The sequence below is a fragment of the Carlito syrichta genome, unplaced genomic scaffold, assembly GCF_000164805.1.
Source record: "Carlito syrichta isolate Samal-C Ts95f unplaced genomic scaffold, Tarsius_syrichta-2.0.1 Scaffold306795, whole genome shotgun sequence".
Taxonomy (NCBI): domain Eukaryota; kingdom Metazoa; phylum Chordata; class Mammalia; order Primates; family Tarsiidae; genus Carlito; species Carlito syrichta.
Genome location: NW_007250891.1, coordinates 401,746 through 422,036, shown reverse-complemented (window position 1 = coordinate 422,036; position 20,291 = coordinate 401,746). Strand labels below are relative to the sequence as shown.

General features: G+C 43.7%; 1 protein-coding gene across 1 annotated transcript in view; it reads left to right on the top strand.

Annotated features, from left to right (window-relative positions):
- The window catches only part of MYO16 (myosin XVI), a 348,665-nt gene that overhangs the window by 270,518 nt on the left and 57,856 nt on the right, over positions 1–20,291 (top strand). Inside the window, exon 18 of the mRNA XM_021715183.1 lies at positions 10,340–11,518. Within this exon, the coding sequence (XP_021570858.1) occupies positions 10,340–11,518 (1,179 nt within the window). The remainder of the gene's footprint in view (positions 1–10,339; positions 11,519–20,291) is intronic.

The window sequence follows — 20,291 nt, the reverse complement described above, 5'->3', positions numbered from 1 at the left end:
TTGTAGATGGTGCAGTATCCAGCTCAGAGTGATAGCTGCTCAAGGTGAAATTGCAAAAGCAAGTTCTACTTGGGCAGCCCCAGTTTTCACCATATACTGTTCTTTGTTGACACTTCCCTTCCTTCAGACACCAGAGGCCCACTTTTTATTTTTTTTTTTAAGTTGGAGTCTCACTCTGTCGCCCAGACTGGAGTGCAGTGGCCGCTCCCGGCCACCGCAGCCTCGACCTACTGGGCTCCGGCGATCCTTCCGCCTCAGCCTTCCAAGTAGCCGGAATTACAGGCATGCGCTACCACGCCCGGCTGATTTTTTGATTTATTGTAGAGATGAGGTCTCGCTGCCCAGGCGGGTCTTGAACCCGCGGGTTCAGGCAATCCACTCACTTCAGCCTCCCTAAGGCACGGGATTACAGGCTGAGCCACCGAGCCCGGCTAAGAGGCCCACTTCCATGGGAATCATCCCTCTATGAACCCATCATTAAAAAAAAATTTTCTATGCAACTCCATTCTTCACAAAGCACAGTTTATATGGGTAGCTACAATAATGGTTCAGCTCTGTGGCTGAATTTGGAAATAACTTTGCTTCTTTTTTCTCCTCTTTTTATTGGTCTCTCTTGTTTATGTCTTTATCCTAGACCAGCAGTCGCCACACAGTAAGCGCTCAACAAATACTTGCCGAATGAATACATATGTCAAAGCAATATATTCTCTGTGCTCCTTTCATTAAAACAGAATTAGCTTCTTATCGAGAAATCAAAGGAAGCACAATTTGGCAAGGTTCAAAATGTACCGTCGAGATGCGTCAGACATGGTTTGTCAGCATATTTTTAAACAAGAAGGCCCTTTATAATATATTCTCTTCTATTACCTGAAAATGGACAGAAATGAGGTCTTCCATGAATGCTCTTCTGAGAAATGTGTTGCAGGAAATAACAGGAGAACACGGTTGTGCTGCTCACCACCTGTGACGCAGTTGTTCATTCAACAAATACTAATTAAGTGTGTCCTGTGAGTCTGGCTTCCCCTCCGAGGGCCTCACAGACCAAGCAGGGAGATAAATGAGCAAATGACAAGATAAGCAGAGTCACAGCAACAGGGCAAGGCTGCAGGGGACACAGACCACAAGAGCGTCTCACTCTCAGTAGGACCTGTGGGAAGCGTGGGGAGGGAGAGGGACCATGTGGGTGATGATGGGGTGGCAGTGAACTGCTTCTCCCACTAAAAAAAAAATTTAAAAAGCTATAGCTAGGTTGTAATGGATTATGGCTCAGTAGAAGCCCTGTCTGTCCAAACTGAGCTGGCTGTAAGTCCACACTACCTTCACTCATGTACAAGATCTCACAGTGAAGTTTGCAAACTCATCCGAGAAAAAGTGCTCCAGCCGGGCATGATGGCTCAAGCCTGTCATCCCAACACTTTGGTAGGCCGAGGTGAGAGGATTGCTTGAACCCAGGGGTTCGAGACCACCCTGGGCAACTTGGGGAGACCTCATCTCTACAACATATCAGAACATTAGCCAGGTGTGGTGGCGTGCACCTGTAGTTCCAGCTACTTGGAAGGCTGAGGCAGAAGGCTTGCCTGAGCCCAGCAGGGTGACCCTGGGGTAGCTGTGTGTGTGCCACTGCACTCCAGCCTGGGTGACAGAGTGAGACTCTGACTCAAAAAAATTGGTCTATACTTCACTGTTGAATATCACTATAGACACCTTTGAAGTTCTCCCCTTGGGAAGTTATGCACCGATGCCAGTCCCTCGTCCACCCATCAAAGTAATTTGGGAACTTTTTCTGGACTGGCCATCAGAGTTCTTCATCATATTACCCGTGATGTGCTGAATGTCTCAAAATTTCTTCCTTTCAATATTTCCTTTATCTCCAGTTAAAGAAAAACATCATTGGGGTCCAGATCAGGTGAGCAGGGAGGGTGCTCCAATACACTTATTTGTTTACTGGCTAAAAACTCCCTCACAGACAGTGCTGTGTGAGCTGGTGCATTGTCCTAATGCAAGCGTTTCTTCCAGACCATTTTTGCACTCACTGTCCTCATGCTAAGATTTTTCAGTTAAGATTTTCCTGTTTCTCTATTGATCCTTATTTGGTCTGCTATGCTTCTTACAATCAGCCAATGATTTTGATGCACAATTCGATGAATTTTTACATGTTTTTGTCAGTTCTGCTTATTGCTGACTGTCCTGACCTCTCTTCATCAGTGATGCTTTCTTTTCCCTCCAAAAAGGCTTAATCCATTTGTACACTGCCATTCTCTCCATGGCATTACCCCCATCAACTTGGACTAGCATGTCCCTCATTTCACTTCCACCCTTGCCAAGTTTAACAAGAGATTTAATGTTTGTTCGTTACTCTAATTCAAACTTTGACACTCCCATGACGGCACACAAAAACATGCAACCACAATAATGAATGCCACTCATCAAGTCACTGCCACACGTTGATGTGAGCACAGCTGTGAGACACTGATCTGCAAAGGTTATGAAACCTTGCTGAGTTGTTTTTACAGTGCTGCCAACATCAGCACACAGTGGCAAGATCGCGAACTTAATTGTCCCATCTCATATGTAGGTAGCTCTGACATTAATTAAGTATCTTTTGGGTCCTGGGTCCCATGCTTGGTGCTTAGTTTGCTCTGGAACTAAGCAAAATCACAGCAGACGCGTTGGAAATGGAGGTTAGCTGCACACACAGATACAGATATTTTTCTGATAAACAAGCTTCTCCTCCCTCTTTTTTCCCATAGATTAAATTTGCAGGTGTGTTGATCTCGGTAAAAATGGGACCAAGTAAATTGTATCCTGGTGCAGATGGTGACTTAAAAGCCGCCAGCATGCCTTAGCAAAAATTCCAGAAGTATATTATTTTGAAACTGGATGCTGTAGCACACGCCTATAATCCCACTTCTTTGGGAAGCTGAGGTAGGAGGATTGCTGGAGGCCATGAGTACAAGCCCAGCCTGGGCAACATTACAAGACAACATCTCTCATGTCGTCATCATGATTTACAAAAACAAATATTAAAAAATAGCTGGACATCATGGTGTGCATCTGTAGTCTCAGGTAATAGGGAAGCAAAGATTAGAAGATTGCTTGAAGTTACAGCGAGCTTCAATTGCATCACTGTACTCCACTGTACAGCGAGATTGCATCACTGTACTCCAGCCTGGGTGACAGAACAAGACTCTATTTCAGGAAAAAGAAAAAAGGAAAGGAAAATAAATTTTAAAATATCAAAAAATAAAATAAAAAATATTTTGCACAAAAAAAGTTGATCTACGAGCAGAACTTAAACATGACACAAGCAAGGCCTGTATCGTTCTACAGCAGCCCAGATAAGAGTTTATGATGTGATGAAACTCTAGGAATAAAAGATCTTTCTCCGCTACAGTTAGGGCACCAGAACATGCCCTAAAGGTATTCGGTGATCACAGACTGTCTTCCTGACTCCATTTCATTGACATTACCAAGTAGTTGCAAGTGTTTTATGCATAAATCTTAGGACTAAAAAAAAAATTAAGAAAATTCTTAATGTCAATTTATTTTCAATAGCTCTTTACTCCATATTTGCAAATGAACTTTCAGCTCATGTGCACATATGTAGGCACCCAGAAAAAGTCACAAATCAGACTTTAATCGCTAACTGTGGTTTTCTAATTTTATAAAGAGTGACTAGCTCTGACCCTCAGAGATTCCAATTTAGTTGTTAGGGAGTAGGACAGGAAATGGTGCTGTCTGAGTCGTCAATGAAGCACCCCTATAATCCAACTTTGCTGAACCCCAGACCACACTTGAAGGAACCCTGTCCTGTCTCTCATGATTGATTTCTAGTTGCACAGGGTGAATGATGTTGATGATGATCACAGCTGGAATTTAGTGGTGTTTACTGTGCGCTGACCTCACGCTAAGTAGCCTTACTCTTTAGAACCACTCAACAGAGTAGGACAGTCTTACTGATCACTGTCAGAGGAAGACACTGAATCACAGGACAGTGGCATAGCTAGTTCAACGTCATAATACTAAGCTTTGAATCCTGGAGTACAGTCTCCCTGCAGTCTCCTACCAAGCCATGCTACTTTTATTTATAATTGTTCTACGCTCCCCCCCCCCCCGAAAAAAGCTTTTTTCCCTGCATCTGAAATAAGCCTTGAAGGAATGAATATTCTACCAGTTATGTATTGTTGCATAACAAGCCAACCAGAACCTACAGACTTGAATAAAGTGATGATTGTTTTACTTTATCTCTCAGACTCCAGGTGTCAACTCAGCTCCTCTGTGATTCTCACTCGAGGTCCTCAGGTGACTAGAATCTTCTGGGAGCCTGTTACGTATGTGTGTCTGCTGCCTCAGCCGTCTAAGGACTGGGACTCACTGGGAGACTCCATCTCTGTGGGGTCTCTCCACAAAGCTTAGGCTGCATGGCAGCCTCAGGGTACTGGGCATCTTACTTGCAGAATCAGTGCTTCGAAGACTCGTGCTTCGGGAGAAAAATGGCTCATAAATGGGGCATCAATTTTAGGAGCTGGCCTTGGAAGCCGTGAGTCTCATTTCTGCTCCATTCACTCCATCAGCACAATGCCAAAAACCCATCCAGGTGTAGGAAAGGAGAAAGAGATGCTCCTTCTTGTAGGATGAGAAATACTGCTACGGCTAGCTTTTTGGAAAACACAGTCCACCTCAATCCAGCTTCTGGACAAAGCAGTACGTATCCCTCTCACCTGTGAAATGTACTCCCCACCACCGCCCCCCAACTCTGAAAATCCTCCTTCACCATCTCATTAGGCTGAGGCTCAAGGGTCAAATCTCATCTTCTAAATCAGATCCAGGTGGACAGGCTCTTCAGGAAAGAGTCCCTAGAGGGATAGCTCATCATACTTGATGTCTTTTTTCATCTGAAGATTTGCGACCTAAAATCTCGAGTTACCCACTGCCTGACAGAGCCAACACACACTGGTGGGACAAGCAGAGATAATTGTCATATGTGCTCTTGCTCAACGAAAGGAATTCAGGTGACCCACAGTGATCACTGGTGTGCAGCAGTACCAGACAACAGCTACATACAGGCTGCTAGTACCCCAGTGAAGACTGAGTCCTGGTGCCTGGAAATAATTTTCCAAAGCTTGTATGTCAATTTCATCCTTTGAATAATCATTTCTAACCCACAAGAGATGGACTCATGTTTAGGGTTGGTCATTTCCTCAGTCTCCTTCTTGCCCATAAGGTTTCTTTGTGTTGTTGTTTTTTAGAGATAGGGTCTTGTTGGGATGCCCAGGCTGGAGTGCAGTGCCTGTTCACAGGTGTGATCATAGCCCACTGCAGCCTTGAACTTCTAGCCTCAAGTGATCTTCTACTCAGCCTCCCAAGTCGCTGGGACCACACCACTGCACCCAGACAAAAGTCTGAGATACCAAAGTCTCTTTATTTTCACTGTAAACTGATACAATTTCTTTAAAACCTTTGTGAGTTTGTGTGTCCATTTATAATCCACTCTATTAGTAAAAAGCCTCATCCACAAATCTCTTTGAGATCATTTCTTTCCTATTTTGGGGCTCTCTGCAGCATTTCTGTGGGACACTCCCCTTGATATTCTTAGAAGACCTGTGGTTTTGGTTCTTTGAAACGACCTATGAAGCGTCTCTTTGAATCTTTCTGAGATCTTACTAAAAGGTCTCACGGGCATGTCTTTGGTTTCATCTTTAGATCATATTTTCCAAAAATGCCTTGGATTTTCTCTTTACTTGGAAGCCATTTATTTTGTTCTGTCTCTCTCTCTCTCTCTCTCTCTCTTTAGAGATGAGATCTTGTCAAGTTGCCCAGGCTGGTCTCAAACCCTTGGGCTCAGGCAACCCTCTTGCCTTGGCCTCTCAAAGTACTGGGATTCCAGAAGTGAGTCACTGTGCCCAGTGGTATTAAGTCATTTCTTAATGTTAGTATTATCTGCCATCTGAAGAGCATGGTAGGAAGCACAATTTTATTTTTCAACCCAGAAAGTCTTCATTCCTTTATAGTTAATATTTATTTACCGCATCTCATTATTATCATGTTTTCCTCTGGGCAGTTAGAAAAATTCAGTAGGCAACTCTAACACTGCCTGGAAGTCTCCTTGGCCAGATCAGCCAGTTCATTTTCTGTGTTTTCTATTTTCCACATGACTGGAGGTGAGAGAGTATCGCTAAGCTTTTCACTGCGACTAAAAAGTATCAGGTTTCCTACCTCTTCCTTGCTGACCTTTAAGCCCCACTATGAGTTTTCTCGAGGGCCACCAAGCTTCTATTAACAGTCTCTTCTCTGTTCCTCTTGTATCTCATGACGTTTACTTGTTTAATTATCCTTTTTATAGCAGCAGTCCCTTCCAGGTACCAACAGCTGTTAAGAGGTGTCTATTATTGTATAACAAACCTTTCCAAAATCTAGTAGCTGACGACACCAAAGAAGACTTTGGTATTCTCTCTCATAGTTCCGGTCTTTGGCTGGGTGCGGCTAAGAAGTTCTTACATAGGTTCTCTTATGACTGTAATCAGACAGTGTCTGGGACGAAGGTTGGGATTGTTGGGAGACACAGATCATTGCATTCCTGGTATTTGGGATTAAAAAAAAAAGCCTGGACGGCTGAGAGAGCAGATGGGGTCCTCTGGCTTCTCCCCATGTTTGGCACAGCATGGCTGCTTCAGGGTATACAGTCTCCTTCCATGGCAGTCAGGGCTACCTAGTCCTGTGTCCCAGGAAAGTGAGGGCCAGGCAGAAGCCATATTGCAATTGGCCCAGTCTTAGAAGGGACAGCATCATCTTCTAACCATTTCTATTCACCGGGGCAACCACAGAGACCCTCCCTGGCGCAAGGTTTTGGAAGAGCATATGGGGATCAAATTATGATTGAAGCCAGCTTCAGAAAATCCTTTAAGGCATTCGACTCACTAACGCTAATGTTAAAAATTGGGTTGGTTCGTTCCCTTTCTAGAAGCTTATGAGCTACTATGTTCAAGCACGTTGAAAGTCACTGGAATAACGCTCATTAATTAGAGGATTGCTTATTTGGGGTATTTTCTGTTCTTAAACGTTGGCTGCTCTTGGGAGCCTTATATAATAACTGACTTACAAAGATGTCCACTGAGTTAGAAAATTAACTTTGTTCTTTTCCATTTTCCTTTGGACGATCCCCCTTATTTCTTGGTTACGGTGGACCAAAAATTGAGCCAAGCACTTTCCATACAATATCTGTTTTATTCCTGTGAGATAGTTACAAGTATCATAATTTCATGCACAAACGTTCCTGGGAGAAGGAATGCTGCTTCTGACTCTGTGAGGCGGCGAGCGGCAGTTTCTTGTTTTCCCATTTAGAATGAGTTCGCAAACAGACGCATAGAGTGGCGCGAGCAAGGAGTTTTTTTAAAATTTTTATCTCTTATGGCCTGTGCATTTCAGGTTTTGCTCAGAAATTGGTTGCCAGTTACAATTTCCATAAGGATGTCTCCTGTATTTTCTTTTTTTTTTTTTTCCTCTCTTTTGTTAAATAGAGTCCAGATTTTATTTCAGACAAAATATCTGGGTCATAATAGAAAAAACCAAAACAAACCAATTCTATACTAGTGACTTGCTTGAACATTGTTGGGAAACATTAAAAATGGACCCCAAAAAAGAGAGAAAAACTGCATTTTTAAAGGTTCTTATGGTTTGAGGTTTTACATTTAGGTCTCTGATCCATTTAGAGTTAATTTTTGTGTATGGGGATAGCTAGGGGTCCTGTTTGAATCTTCTGCCTGTGGTCAGCCAGTGGACCTTGAACAGCTACTGTAATACTATAAGAAGAGGATCGACAGTAGCGGAAAACTACAGGGACGGGAGAGGGAGGGACAGGGAGGTGGGAATAACGGTGGTCAATATCTGCCTGGGGAAGGAGGGGCACACCTCATCAACGAGGGAACCTGCCCAATGAACATTTGTACACCTAACCCTTAATTGTACCCCACAATTTTAAAATAAAGAAATACAGTAAACATTTTTTAAAATGTATTTATCTATTTAAAAGTGTTATTTTATTATAGAGATGTGGGGTGCAAGTGAAGATTAGCTACATCTATAGCCTGCATGGGGGTGAAGTGTGGGCTGCTAACTGGCCCTCACTCCCCCAGGAAGTGGACCAGGTGCACTTCTGCTTGTCACATGCCCCTAGCCCTCCTTCCTCCTCCTTCCCTCTCCCACCCCCTAGCAGTGCCCAGTGATCGCAGATCCATCCCTCGTGCTACCGTGACTAATGTTCAGGGTAATTTATGAGTGAGAACCTGAGCAAAGAAGAGGACTCTTCCAAGACAGGGGCATGGGCAGAAACAGTCTCCGGAGAGCTGCTGCTTCTGCACCCAGCGATGGCTGAGCCATGATTTTCATTCTTATGGGTGTTGAGGAGTGGCTTTTGGGGTGGGCTTTTCCCAGAAATGGGTGATCTTAGAGCCGAGTCTCTGTTTCTCCTCCCTCATGTGGGGCTGGGGCGTTTTAGACCTTACAGGGACGTACCAGGACAGTCATGGCACCCTAGTGGGTGGAGATTTTGTAAAACCACAGTCCTGATGATGTTATAATGAGTGCATAGTGAAGGTAAAAGAGGTCATGGTCATCTTAGGTCAACCTGAGCTTTGGATGCACATGGCCCTGGGGCTCTAAACTAGTTTCCGCCTTGGTCGTCAGCTCTCCACCAACCACAGGCATTATGGGTAAATGGACTAAAGTGTGGCAGACTGTCTGACACAAGTCTGACAGTTAGCTAGGTGTGAAGCAGACCACCTCCTTGCTTGCATAGTTTTGCACCAGTTGCCGCAGGCATCCATGGGCTTGGAAATTTCTTACAGTCCTGACATTTTCCTAGTCTAACCTGCTCTGTCACAACTACGCTGAGACTTTTGAGAGCCTCGCCCAAGACCTCATTTAAAGTTATTTTTCTGCACCATGACCACCCCCAGCACAGACACACACAAGGCTGTGGCCCTCACCTGGTCTATTTCTTCTCATCTGCATAACACGTATCACATTCTAATATATGATGGTATTCATTTGTTTGCTGTGTTTCTTTTTTCTTTTCTTTTTTTTTTTTAGTTGGAGTCTCACTCTGTCGCCCAGGCTGGAGTGCAGTGGCACACTCACGGCCACCCTAGTGTCAACCTGCTGGGCTCAAGTGATTCTTCTGCCTCAGCCTTCCAAGGAGCCGGAACTACCACACCTGGCTAATTTTTTGATTTATTATAGAGACGAGGTCTCACCATGCTTGCCCAGGCTAGTCTCGAACCCGTACACTCAGGCAATCCCCTCACCTTGGCCTCCCCAAGTGCTGGGATGACTGGCTTGAGCTACCACGTCCGGCCTCTTTTTTCTTTTTCTTACTGATTTCCATAGGGTAGAGGAAGGCAAGGGACATTTTTTTTTTAATTCACTAATTTATCTCTGTGAATACTGGTTGAATGCATATGACTAAATGAATGAGTGAATGAATAAAAAGTCACACTGAGATTTCAACCCGGGTCCATCTGATTCCAAAGGCCTTAATTTTAACCATTATACATCATCGTCTTCCCAAAGCTAGGCACAGAGACTGCCGTCATTATGTGGAGTCATAATGAGAGAAAAATTCAGCCGCCTCAGTTAAATAACTCAGAAGCCCAACAACATTACCTGTGCTCGTATCAAGAATTCCTAAAGATTAGTAAAGATACTAAATTAGTAAAATAATTCAAGGTGTTAGCTCTTACTCTTTAAAATCTCTCTGTCCTATAAGTGTTTCTCCTGTTGTCTGTTTTGTCCATTTTAGAGCATTTGAAGGGTCAAGCTTACTCATTTCCTGCAGGAAGCTTCCACAGGCCCCTGGCGAGTGAATCTGCTGCCCCTCCTGGTTTCTGTTTCCCCGCCTCTAACATCATGAGGACACGTTCACACAGACCTTCGTTCCCACGTGTGTTAGGTCCTAAGAATACAAACATTAGGCTGCTGTGTCCTCCGACCTCTTGGTGCAGCTTTCCAACCCCATCTCCAGGCTTTTTGCCTTTGCAGGTGGCTGAGTCCCAGGAGAAGTCCTTCACCTTCCAAGGGGCGTATTCCTTAGCAGGCGAAGGCATCCTCCAGCGCCAAGATCAAAAATGACTTTTGTCTTTGGTGGTCACTGGCAGTTCAGGTTAGACCAGGGAAACTTGAGGGGAGAGGGAGATGAGCTAGGGTTCCCTGCAGTCAGAATGCACAGGAGCTGCGGCCACGGTGGTAAGCCTGGTGAGAGAGCAGCTCCAGTCCCCAGCCAGGTACTGATGTAGCCGTGGGCTCTTAATAACAAGCCCCATCCCTGTTTTTCTCCCTCCTTCAGCTCTGACCCGGCCCAGACCTCACAGCGATGACTACAGCACCATGAAGAAGATTCCTCCTCGAAAGCCCAAGCGAAGCCCCCACACGAAGCTCAGTGGCTCCTATGAGGAGATATCAGGCCCCAGGCCTGGGGAAGGGAGACCCCTGGGGAAAGCAGGGCCCCCCCAGGACTCGGGGGCCGTGCACAGGGCCTGCTCGGCCGAGGGGCCTCCCCACTGTGCCCTGCACCTGACTGTGCCACAGGGAGGTGACGACGATGCCGAACCCGTGTACATCGAGATGGTGGGGAACGCTGGGAGGGCTGGCTGCCCCCAGCCCGACAGCCCAGACCCCGGGGAGTCCGTGTATGAGGAGATGAAATACTTCTTGCCCGAGGAGAGCAGCCGCAGCCTGGGCATGGTCTCCTTCATGTCTGCATCGCCCCCTCTGTTTTATGAGAGCCGAAAACCCATCACCTTTGAGGACGGTGACACGAGCGGCCAAGCGGCGGGGCCCTTGAGGGACACCTGTGACATCCCGCCCCCTTTCCCCAATCTGCTTCCCCACCGGCCACCCCTGCTGGTCTTCCCTCCAACCCCCGTGACCTGCTCCCCGGCCTCCGACGAGTCGCCTTTGACACCCCTGGAAGTGAAAAAGCTGCCCGTCCTGGAGACCAACCTCAAGTACCCCGTGTCATCAGAAGGTTCAAGTCCACTGTCTCCACAGTATTCCAAAAACCAAAAGGGGGACAGTGACAGGCCCGCGTCCCCCGGCTTGACTGTATTCAATGGGCCCAACAAAATCTCCCCACCTTCCACACCCCCTGCTCCTCCCCTGCCCCCTCCGGTGCCTCCTGCCTCCTACTGGCCACCTGCACACTTTACATTCCCCCCCGAGACAGTTGTGGTGCCCACAGGAAAGGCGATGGCAAATTCAGACGTGGCCAAATCACAGCAAAAGCCAAACTCCGCCCCCGCAGGGGGTCCATGCAGCTCCTTCTCCAAGATTCCTTACTCCCCGGGGAAGGCGGCTCGAGGGGAACACAGGAAGGCCAACTCCAGCTCCTCCTCCCCGGCACCCTACAGCCCTCCCAACTCCAGACCGCTCAACAGCCCCCTGGACGAGCTGGCCAGCCTCTTCAATTCCGGACGGAGTGTGCTTCGGAAGTCTGCAGCAGGAAGAAAAATTAGGGAAGTGGAAGGTACGTGGAAAAGAAATGCATCTTCCTTTTGCATGCATGTGCGTGCTTGTGTGCACATAGATACATACACACACACACACGTACACACACACACACACACACACACACACACACACACACACACACACAATGCTAAAAATAAACCCTGAAGTGATTGCAGTAGTTATTCAGAGCAGATATCAACTAGGAAAAAAACCCGTAAACCTGGCCGGGGCAGTGACTCACACCTATAATCCCAGCACTTTGGGAGGTTGAGGTGAGAGGATTGCCTGAGCCCACAGGTTCAAGACCAGCCTGGACAACTTGGCAAGACCTTATCTCTGCAATAATTTTTTTAAAAAATTAGCTGGGTGTGGTGGCACATGCCTATAATTTCAACTACTTGGAAGGCTGAGACCGAAGGATCGCCTGAGCACAGCAGATCAAGGCTGTGGTGGCTGTAAGTATGCCACTGCACTCTAGCCTGGGTGACAGAGTGAGACACCAACTCAAAAAACAAACAAACAAAAACCCTTGTGCAATCAATGTGGCCAATTAAGTAAGAGTGAATATTTTCTTTTATTTTTTTCCTTTTTTTTGAGTCAGGGTCTTACTCTGTCACTCAGTCTGTGGTGCAGTGGCATGATCATGGCACACTGCAGCCTTGACCTCTTGGGTTCAGACAATCTTCCCACCTCAGCCTCCTGAATAGCTGGAACTACAGGTGCATATCACCATACCCAGCTTATTTTTTGATTTTTTTTTTGTAGGAGCAAGGTCTTACTATGCTGCCTAGGCTGGTCTCAAACTCCTAGGCTCAAGCAAACCTCTGGTCTTGGCCTCCCAATGTGCTGGGATTATAGGCAGGAGGCATCATGCACAGCCTTCATAGTTTCATTTTTGCAGAACAAGACATTAAAATCTCATGGTACTGAAATACACGGACTGAAACAAGACTTAATAAATGATAACTTAATAAATATTAGACAGAGCAAGGTTAAATTTTAGCTACTATCTCATTTTCCTAGTAATAGATCCTCATGACATAACAATGGTATTATTGCAACATTAGATTGCCTATTTTCATTTGATTTACATTTAACCATTAATCCTCGAGCGTGTGCTTTGCCAAATATTGTCTGGGATGCTTACCTCTTCAGTTACTACCTTGCACTTAATGCCATTCACCTCTGTGTTATGTTGAACAAATTGCTTATCTTCTGTTCATATACCACCCAAGGAACATTTTAACTCAGTTCTGTTTTATCTGTGTCTTCTCACCCAGCGACTCAGCCCACGCGTGGTTTGCAGGTGGAAATTCACTCAATTGAGCTCAGCTGCAGGCTATTGCATTCAGTGGCTGTTGCCCGCATACAAATGTATTCATTTTGTGTCTCTATAAAAGCAGAATGTAGCTCACAAAAAAAAAGGAAAAAAAATTCTCATTAAGACTCCTTTGCTAACCTTTGGTAATTAGCTAACCACATGCCACTTCATCCAGATGTAGCTGCCCTTGTGCCAAAAGTATTGCTTTGATACAGATTCCCTTAATAATCATCAAGAATATAGTCATTTTTAAAAACACATATGTGGGGTTTTTGTACAAAAACAAAGTATCTTCCCAGTGGTTGTACATTAGTATAAAATGTCTTCCATAAGGAAAATTATAACCAACCCCTTCCGTCATGGTGCCAGTGGATTTCCTTCTTTTTAATATGGACAGCAACCACTGATATTTCACTTTATAGATGGAAAATTTCAAGGCGGAGAGGTAACATATCTCCCTTAGGGTCAAGTGGTAGGAATGGAAATAAGATTTTGATCTACAGTGCAATACCATTTTATGCATGCATTAGCTTGCTCTTTCTCCAAATGAAAATACATAAATATGCTAGCTTTCATTGTTTGATTAGCAAAATTACTTTAGGTACAAAAACCAGAGAATCTAGAAAGAAATCTGAACAAGTGAAAAGTAGGTCAGGGGTGAGAACCATTAGCAAGTGAATGAATAACCTACTCACTGTTTACTCTTCAGAAAAAAATAAGCTAATTATTTCTTTAGTTAACATTTTCTTCTTAATTATAGGCCATTAATAAACAAAATTGTACTTGTAAATTGCAGAAGGTTTGAATTTCACAAGTCGTGTTTCCTTCAAAGGAACAAAAGGAGTAAGAGGAAATCATTAAATGAACAAATTAATATTTGCTTTTAGAAAGAAAAGTTTATTATAGCCTCATTTTACTATAGATTGGAATTGGGTGAATCCTTCCTGACTCTGTTCAAGGAAGTGAAATTAATGAATTTCTAGACAGATCTCATCATTTGGAAATCCTGAAGTCTAGGACTCAGAGGATGGTAAGAATTATAGTGAGGCCTCCAGGCATGGTGTGTAAATTTGCTAATTATATTTCCCTACGGTGGCATTAACCAGTGTTTGGGAACACATATCAAAAACTCAAGTACAGCACTGTTATCTTAACTCTAATATTAGAAGACATCTATTTTCTTATTGTGGGCTTTTCCAACTTGCTTTTTACTTGGAAAGATTGGATTCAGTCACTTGCAACTTTCTCATAAATACATGAATTGGCAGCTTCTGCCACTGACGCAGTAGTTTACAAGTTTGCACGGAGTGTTCCAGGTCATTCTTTCCAAATGTAAAAGGGGTGAAAGATAAGATATGGAAGGAAAAACACTCAGGGCTTGTGCTAAGCACCAGAGTTGCTTATATGCTTATTAAGGTTTACACAATTTGATCTTGAGGTCAGTAATTCCTTTTCTTCTGGATGAATTGATATCATGATTTACTGTAATCTTGGAGTTTCTTTCCTTTAAAGTTTTAAATCGTCTATTTTTCCCTCTTTATATGTAACAACATTTTTATTTTTACCTGAAATAGCTTTCTTACCAAATAATCCAGGGTATGGCTAATCCACCCTTCAATGCACCTAAATTAATTGCAGTTCATTTTTGTCCAATTTTGATAAAGGGAAACTGTTCTTCAAATTTTCAGAAGTGTTCAAAATATTCCCCTTGCCTCTTTGGAACCATGACCTTGAGGAGATTAAATTTCCTATTAATTCACTGCTATAGGCATTTCCAACTGAAACATAAGTGTTATTATGTATGGCAAGTTGTGTATAGGAAGCGAGGTTTTATTCATGGGTATTTCTATACCATTGCTATTCCATAGTCTTAGACCAGGGAGGACTCCCCCAAAAAACAGAATTATCTTTTGAAGGGCAGCCCCTTGTCGTATGGGCTTTCCTCGCTAGGTGAGTGTTCTGGGAACCCACTGGCTTCCGTGGACCAGCTTGTGTTGTTGTGAGAGGCTGCATTCAGTTTCAGTGATTTTTTTTTTGAGAGTCATTGCATTTGCCCAATTCATGATGGGTGGCTCACAAGCTCACCTGCCAACAACGGGCTAAGTGTTCAGCAGTTTTGGCCCAAAAGTGGCATGTCTTTCTGCCCTGTCTCGCCCCAGCAACTTTTTTTGTTGTTTCCCTGGATGAAAAAAGTCCTCAAAAGGAAATGTGTAGCTGATGTGGAAGAGGTGAAACCAAAAAATGACTGAAGCACTAAAAGGCGTCAAAATGCATGAGTTCAAAAACTGTTTTGAGCAGTGGAAAAAAAAATCTCAACAGGTGTATTGCATCAGACAGAGAGTACTTTGAAGATGACTGAAGTTTAAACATATAGGAATAACTACACAATTTTAATAAATAAATTCAAGATTTTTGGGGTCCCCTTGTATGTAGGATATTACAAATACAATGTGACTAAAAAAATCATCATATATAGATTCTTGGATATGCAATTTGAGGAATTCAAAGCTATGCAAATCCTAAGAACTGAGGATATACATATAAAAAAAAGATTGTGCAGATGATAGATGTGACTACAGACTGGGAAGGATAATACTGACAACGAGTAATTGTTGTGTTTCCCAGGTCCCAGGTATTGTCTGAATAACCAATTTAAGGTATCTGCTACTCATCCCCATCTTACAGGAGGGCAAACGGAGGTACAGAGAGATTAATCAATTTGTTCAAAGTGATTCTGCTCATGAAGGCGGCACACAACCTGAATGCTAATTCTATCCCGAGAGGCTCTTCTCTTAAGCATCTGTGCAATGCTGCCTTGGAGAGCAGGAGAAAAGAGACAGAGGAAAAGGTTTTAACAAATTCCTATTCGCTCTCTGAGATGCCACAAGTAAGAGTCTCAGAGTTTGGATGGAGAGAACTGTCCCATCAACTCAAGAATATCAAACTTGCACTCTGTAAATTATGGGTATATATACAACTCTGGCCTGCAGCGCCCAGGCTAGTTGACCCTTCCGATTAAGATTGACTAAACGTTTAATTGTCTGTGCCTTGGTAGATGTAGAGATCTCATCAATTCACAGGATTTTTTTCATCTGAGGCTATAATATGACTAATATTATTATGGTGATTATTTCCAGTTGCTTGGTTTCAAAACATATGGGCCCTCATCCAAACGGTGAAGGAAGAGAGTCATTGGCTAGCTTTGGCCACTAGGGTGCTCCATTGCGCCGATCGGCATCTCAGGGTCTGGTCCAGTTTATCCAGAATAACGTGAAATCACCTGAACCCATTATCGCCACTCACTGAAAAAGATCACGACGGTTAGGATGTTGACAGAAATGCTGTCCATTTCAGAAATCTGGAGAGAAAGCGGAGAGAGCCAGGCTGAATCAAGGAAAAATCTGATTCACAGAATATTTTGAAAGAATTCAGTGCTATTTATCTCTGAGATCATGCATCCTTAGTTTCTGAATTATAGAGACTTTAAAATGATGTCAGCAAAAAAACCATAGTGTGAAAATGTTTCTTTGCGTCTAGTAGGTGGTTATTAAATGGTTGTTTGATGTAAGATTTACACAACAAAGAGCAGTTTGGCATGTTCGTCGGTTTGATGGTTCTAGGCCTTGTGGCGTTTTTATATAATAAGAATCACTTAAGCCACATGGAAGTCACTGTTAATTTCAAATATTTTATTTGATCGCATAAACATCTCAAGGAAGACTATTTTAAGTTTTGCTATATAATATTTTTATTCCATGGGGCCATTTGTTTGAAAAAAATTATTTTTTAAAGTTTTAGAAAATTTCAAACATGTACAAAGGTAGAGAGGATGAGCTAATGAATCTTCTCTGTCCAATCATATTTCATCTACACCTGCCCCTTCTTTCCTCTAGCACTGGATTATTTTAAAGAATATTCCAATGGCAGACCATTTTATTTATAAGTAGTCTTAGAGGGAAAGCAGATTTATGCTGACATCACTTTAATTAGTATAGACCAGTCAATCCATTTCAGTCTTCACTTGAGACTGCCGTTTATGACAGAAGCCTGGATCTGGAAACCATGGCATCATTTTTGATGATATAAACAAAATAATTTTCAGGGGTTAGATTCCCACCAAAACCACACCACCCTACAAGTTCTTCCATGTGGGCTTCAATGACAGACCTTGGCACAAACACCTGGTGCAGACAACTTCTACTATTAAAAAAAGTGTGGGGGGGGGCAGGGTGCAGTGGCTAGGTCTGTGATCCCAGCACTTTGGAAAGCCAAGGCAAGTGGACTACCTGAGCCCAGAAGTTTGAGATCAGCCTGGGCATCACAGAGAAACTTCATCTCCACCTTTTTTTCTACAAAAAATTTTTTAAAAACTAGCCAGGCATGGTGGCACACTCATGCCTGTGGTCCCACCTACTCGGGAGGCTGAGGCGGAAGGATAGCCTGAGCCCAGAAGATTGAGGCTGCCGTGAGCTATGACCATCGTGATCATGCCACTGCACTCCAGCCTGAGCAAGAGTGAGATCCAGAATTTTTTAAAATGTGGATTTCTAAATGTAATATCCAAATAGAACTAACTATGGAAGATTAAAATTCAAAGAGGTAATCATATCTTAAATCCGAAAAGAAATACAATTGCATTGTAAGTCAATATCTGTTGGGGCTCAGCTACTTCTATGCTAAATTAAGAGCAGTTACCTATATATTGCTTAGTAACAAGAAGCAGAACGTTTTAGAGTCCTGGAAATGCCACTAAATGACTTGCAGAAATCTATGATGTTCTCAAGGACCATGCTTGTAAATGGCCATCCTCTGCTCCTGACGTCTGAAACAGAAGTTTCAACATTATCGTCCGTTTAATCTCTGACACATTCAAATGAGATTGCAGCGTGAGAAATTAGTCTGCTTTATATAAATCTCAGCATCACACAATGGGGTGCAGGGCTTAACATCCCATAGGCTAGATGCAGATCTTGTCTTACTTTATCCTGTCCAAAGCAATTAATCTTTCTCACTCTCCTTGACGACTTCTTCACGTGGTGATTTATTTGCGTAGGGTGTGGAGGAAGCCTGAGTGCTGATGAAACTTATAAGAAGCGTGGACGAAACAAGCACATAGTTTACTGATGTGTGATGCTCCTCACCGATCTGTTGTCTGCATTCTTGTCTAGCACAGAAGTCTCCCTCCTATAAAAAGAAGACATTCCTCTGCATTCCGGAGCCATTTCAAATCACGGCTAGATTTTCCTCATTTTCCAAATGAATGAGTCCTTTGGGAAAACTGGATGAACATCCCCAGAGAAGGAAGTTCTCTCTTTATCACCAAGTGGACATTAAGCAAGGAGGAGCTGTGTGAGGGTTCTTCCCTCGGCCATGGCTGGGAGCCTGAGCTTTGACATGAGGAACGTTTGTCTTTCTAGAAGAAAATATATTTTTTTCTGAGCCCGTGGGTTCGAGACCCGCCTGGGCAGCAAGACCTCATCTCTACAATAAATCAAAAAATCAGCCGGACGTGGTAGCGCATGCCTGTAATTCTGGCTACTTGGAAGGCTGAAGCGGAAGGATCGCCGGAGCCCAGCAGGTCGAGGCTGAGGTGGCCGAGAGCGGCCACTGCACTCCAGTCTGGGTGGCAGAGTGAGACTCCAACTCAAAAAAAAAAAAAAGAAAGAAAAATTTTTTTTCTTTTTTCTTTTCTTTCTTTCTTTTCTTTTTCTTTCTTTTTTTTTTTTTTTTTACCAATTTCTTGACTTCTCTACAGCAACCAAGAGTATCTGTGTCTGGGACTTGGGGCTAAACATTTCATTGCTTCTAATTCTTTAAATGTCTGGTAGAAATAAGACTTTATACAACTACACTTCGAAACGAGCTTTGAATTTTAATAAAGTACCAGTGGCCAAATGTACCTGTGTTTGAACACAAAGCTCTTTATCCTCTAGATTAATTGGAAATATGTATTTTTATGCCCATTCGTTGTGAATGTTTGTGGCTTTTTTTCCCACACTCACAACACTTTCTCTCTGTAAATGACCAAGAATCCATACAGACAAATTTTGCAGCTAAGGACCTGCAAACCAGACTTGCGTTGACTTGTAGAGCTAATTCTCTCCTAGTCATCCAATAAGCATGTATTTAATGTGCACACAAAGATTGCTTCTGGAAATCTGAAAAATTAATAAATAAATCTGGCATTGCCTCTGGCCTCTGATGAACACTGTAGAAGGCAGAATGTACACCTCATTTCAGTGACAGAAATTCCAGGAGAGGAGGGACTCTCTGACCTGAGGGTCACAAACCGCTCACATGGATTCATAACTGAGCTTCCAGGGGCCCACGGGCCCCTATAGTTTACAGGCAACTTGCTAGGAGAGAGGTTTTGTAAACTTCATCGAATTCCCACAAAACATCAGTGACCTGGAAAGAGCAAGGGGCCATGGAAAGAGATGTGCACACATGGTATTTTCTGCAGAAAGAAAAAAAAAGAAGTAAATGCTCAACGGAAGCTAGGAGAGCCTTGCCCTAGAGACAGCAGGGAACCAGGAAGAATACCAGAAGGGTATCCCTGGTGGATGGAGCTCCCCCAGTGCAGAAGTAGAGGATGTTAGGGCGTGCAGGCAGGTGGGCAGATACGGCGTGAGGCATACAAGATCGGGGTGCGTGGTCCTTGCAGAATATAACTATGGATCTTGGGGGAGAAAACAGGAGAGCCCTGCTTGCCTTGCGTGGGATCAGAGCAGGATAAGCTTTGTACCGTGAAGCGCCTTATCAGCTTCCTGACAAGGCCCTGAATTATCTATATTGCTTCTCTTCCATCACGTGGGAATTCAGCATTAACTCTTAGGGTCTCTCCTCCAAAGCGTGCCAAGAGCTAGAGGTGGGGAAAAAAGGAACAGACATGACAGCAGCTTCTAAGAAACATGCATCCAACGGGAAATGCTCAGATGTGCAATGTGGCGTGTTAATGGTATCCCGACCATCATATTAACAGCTAATACTGCTAAATGGCTCTCCTGTTGACCAAGCACGTGGATGGTTCTTCTCTTCCCTCCCACCTTCCCTCTCTGTGGGGCGGGTGAAACGGGTGTCACCATTTCTATTTACTAATGAGCAGTTGGAGACTTGGAAGTATTAAGTGATTTTCCCGTAATCACATAAGCTAATCGGCCTCAGAGTCAGGAGTCAAACACAACTCCTGTCTTCTAAACCCTGGAGTCTTTCTATTCTGCCCTTCTCAACCTCCAAAAACAACCGAAATTCAAATAATGATACAAGGTCTCTGTCTGAAAAAGTAATTTCCCTCTAAAGGTTAAACACACACTCAACACCAAGAGAAGATACAGGAAGTGGACAGAGGGAACATTTACCCTGCTGTCAATGCTCCTGAGAGACTTTCGTTTTTAAGCCAAGAGAAGGTTCTTCCTGTGCTTCTCTGCCCGCTCTTCTTTTCTTACTTTCAGAAAACCTTTTCTGCTCG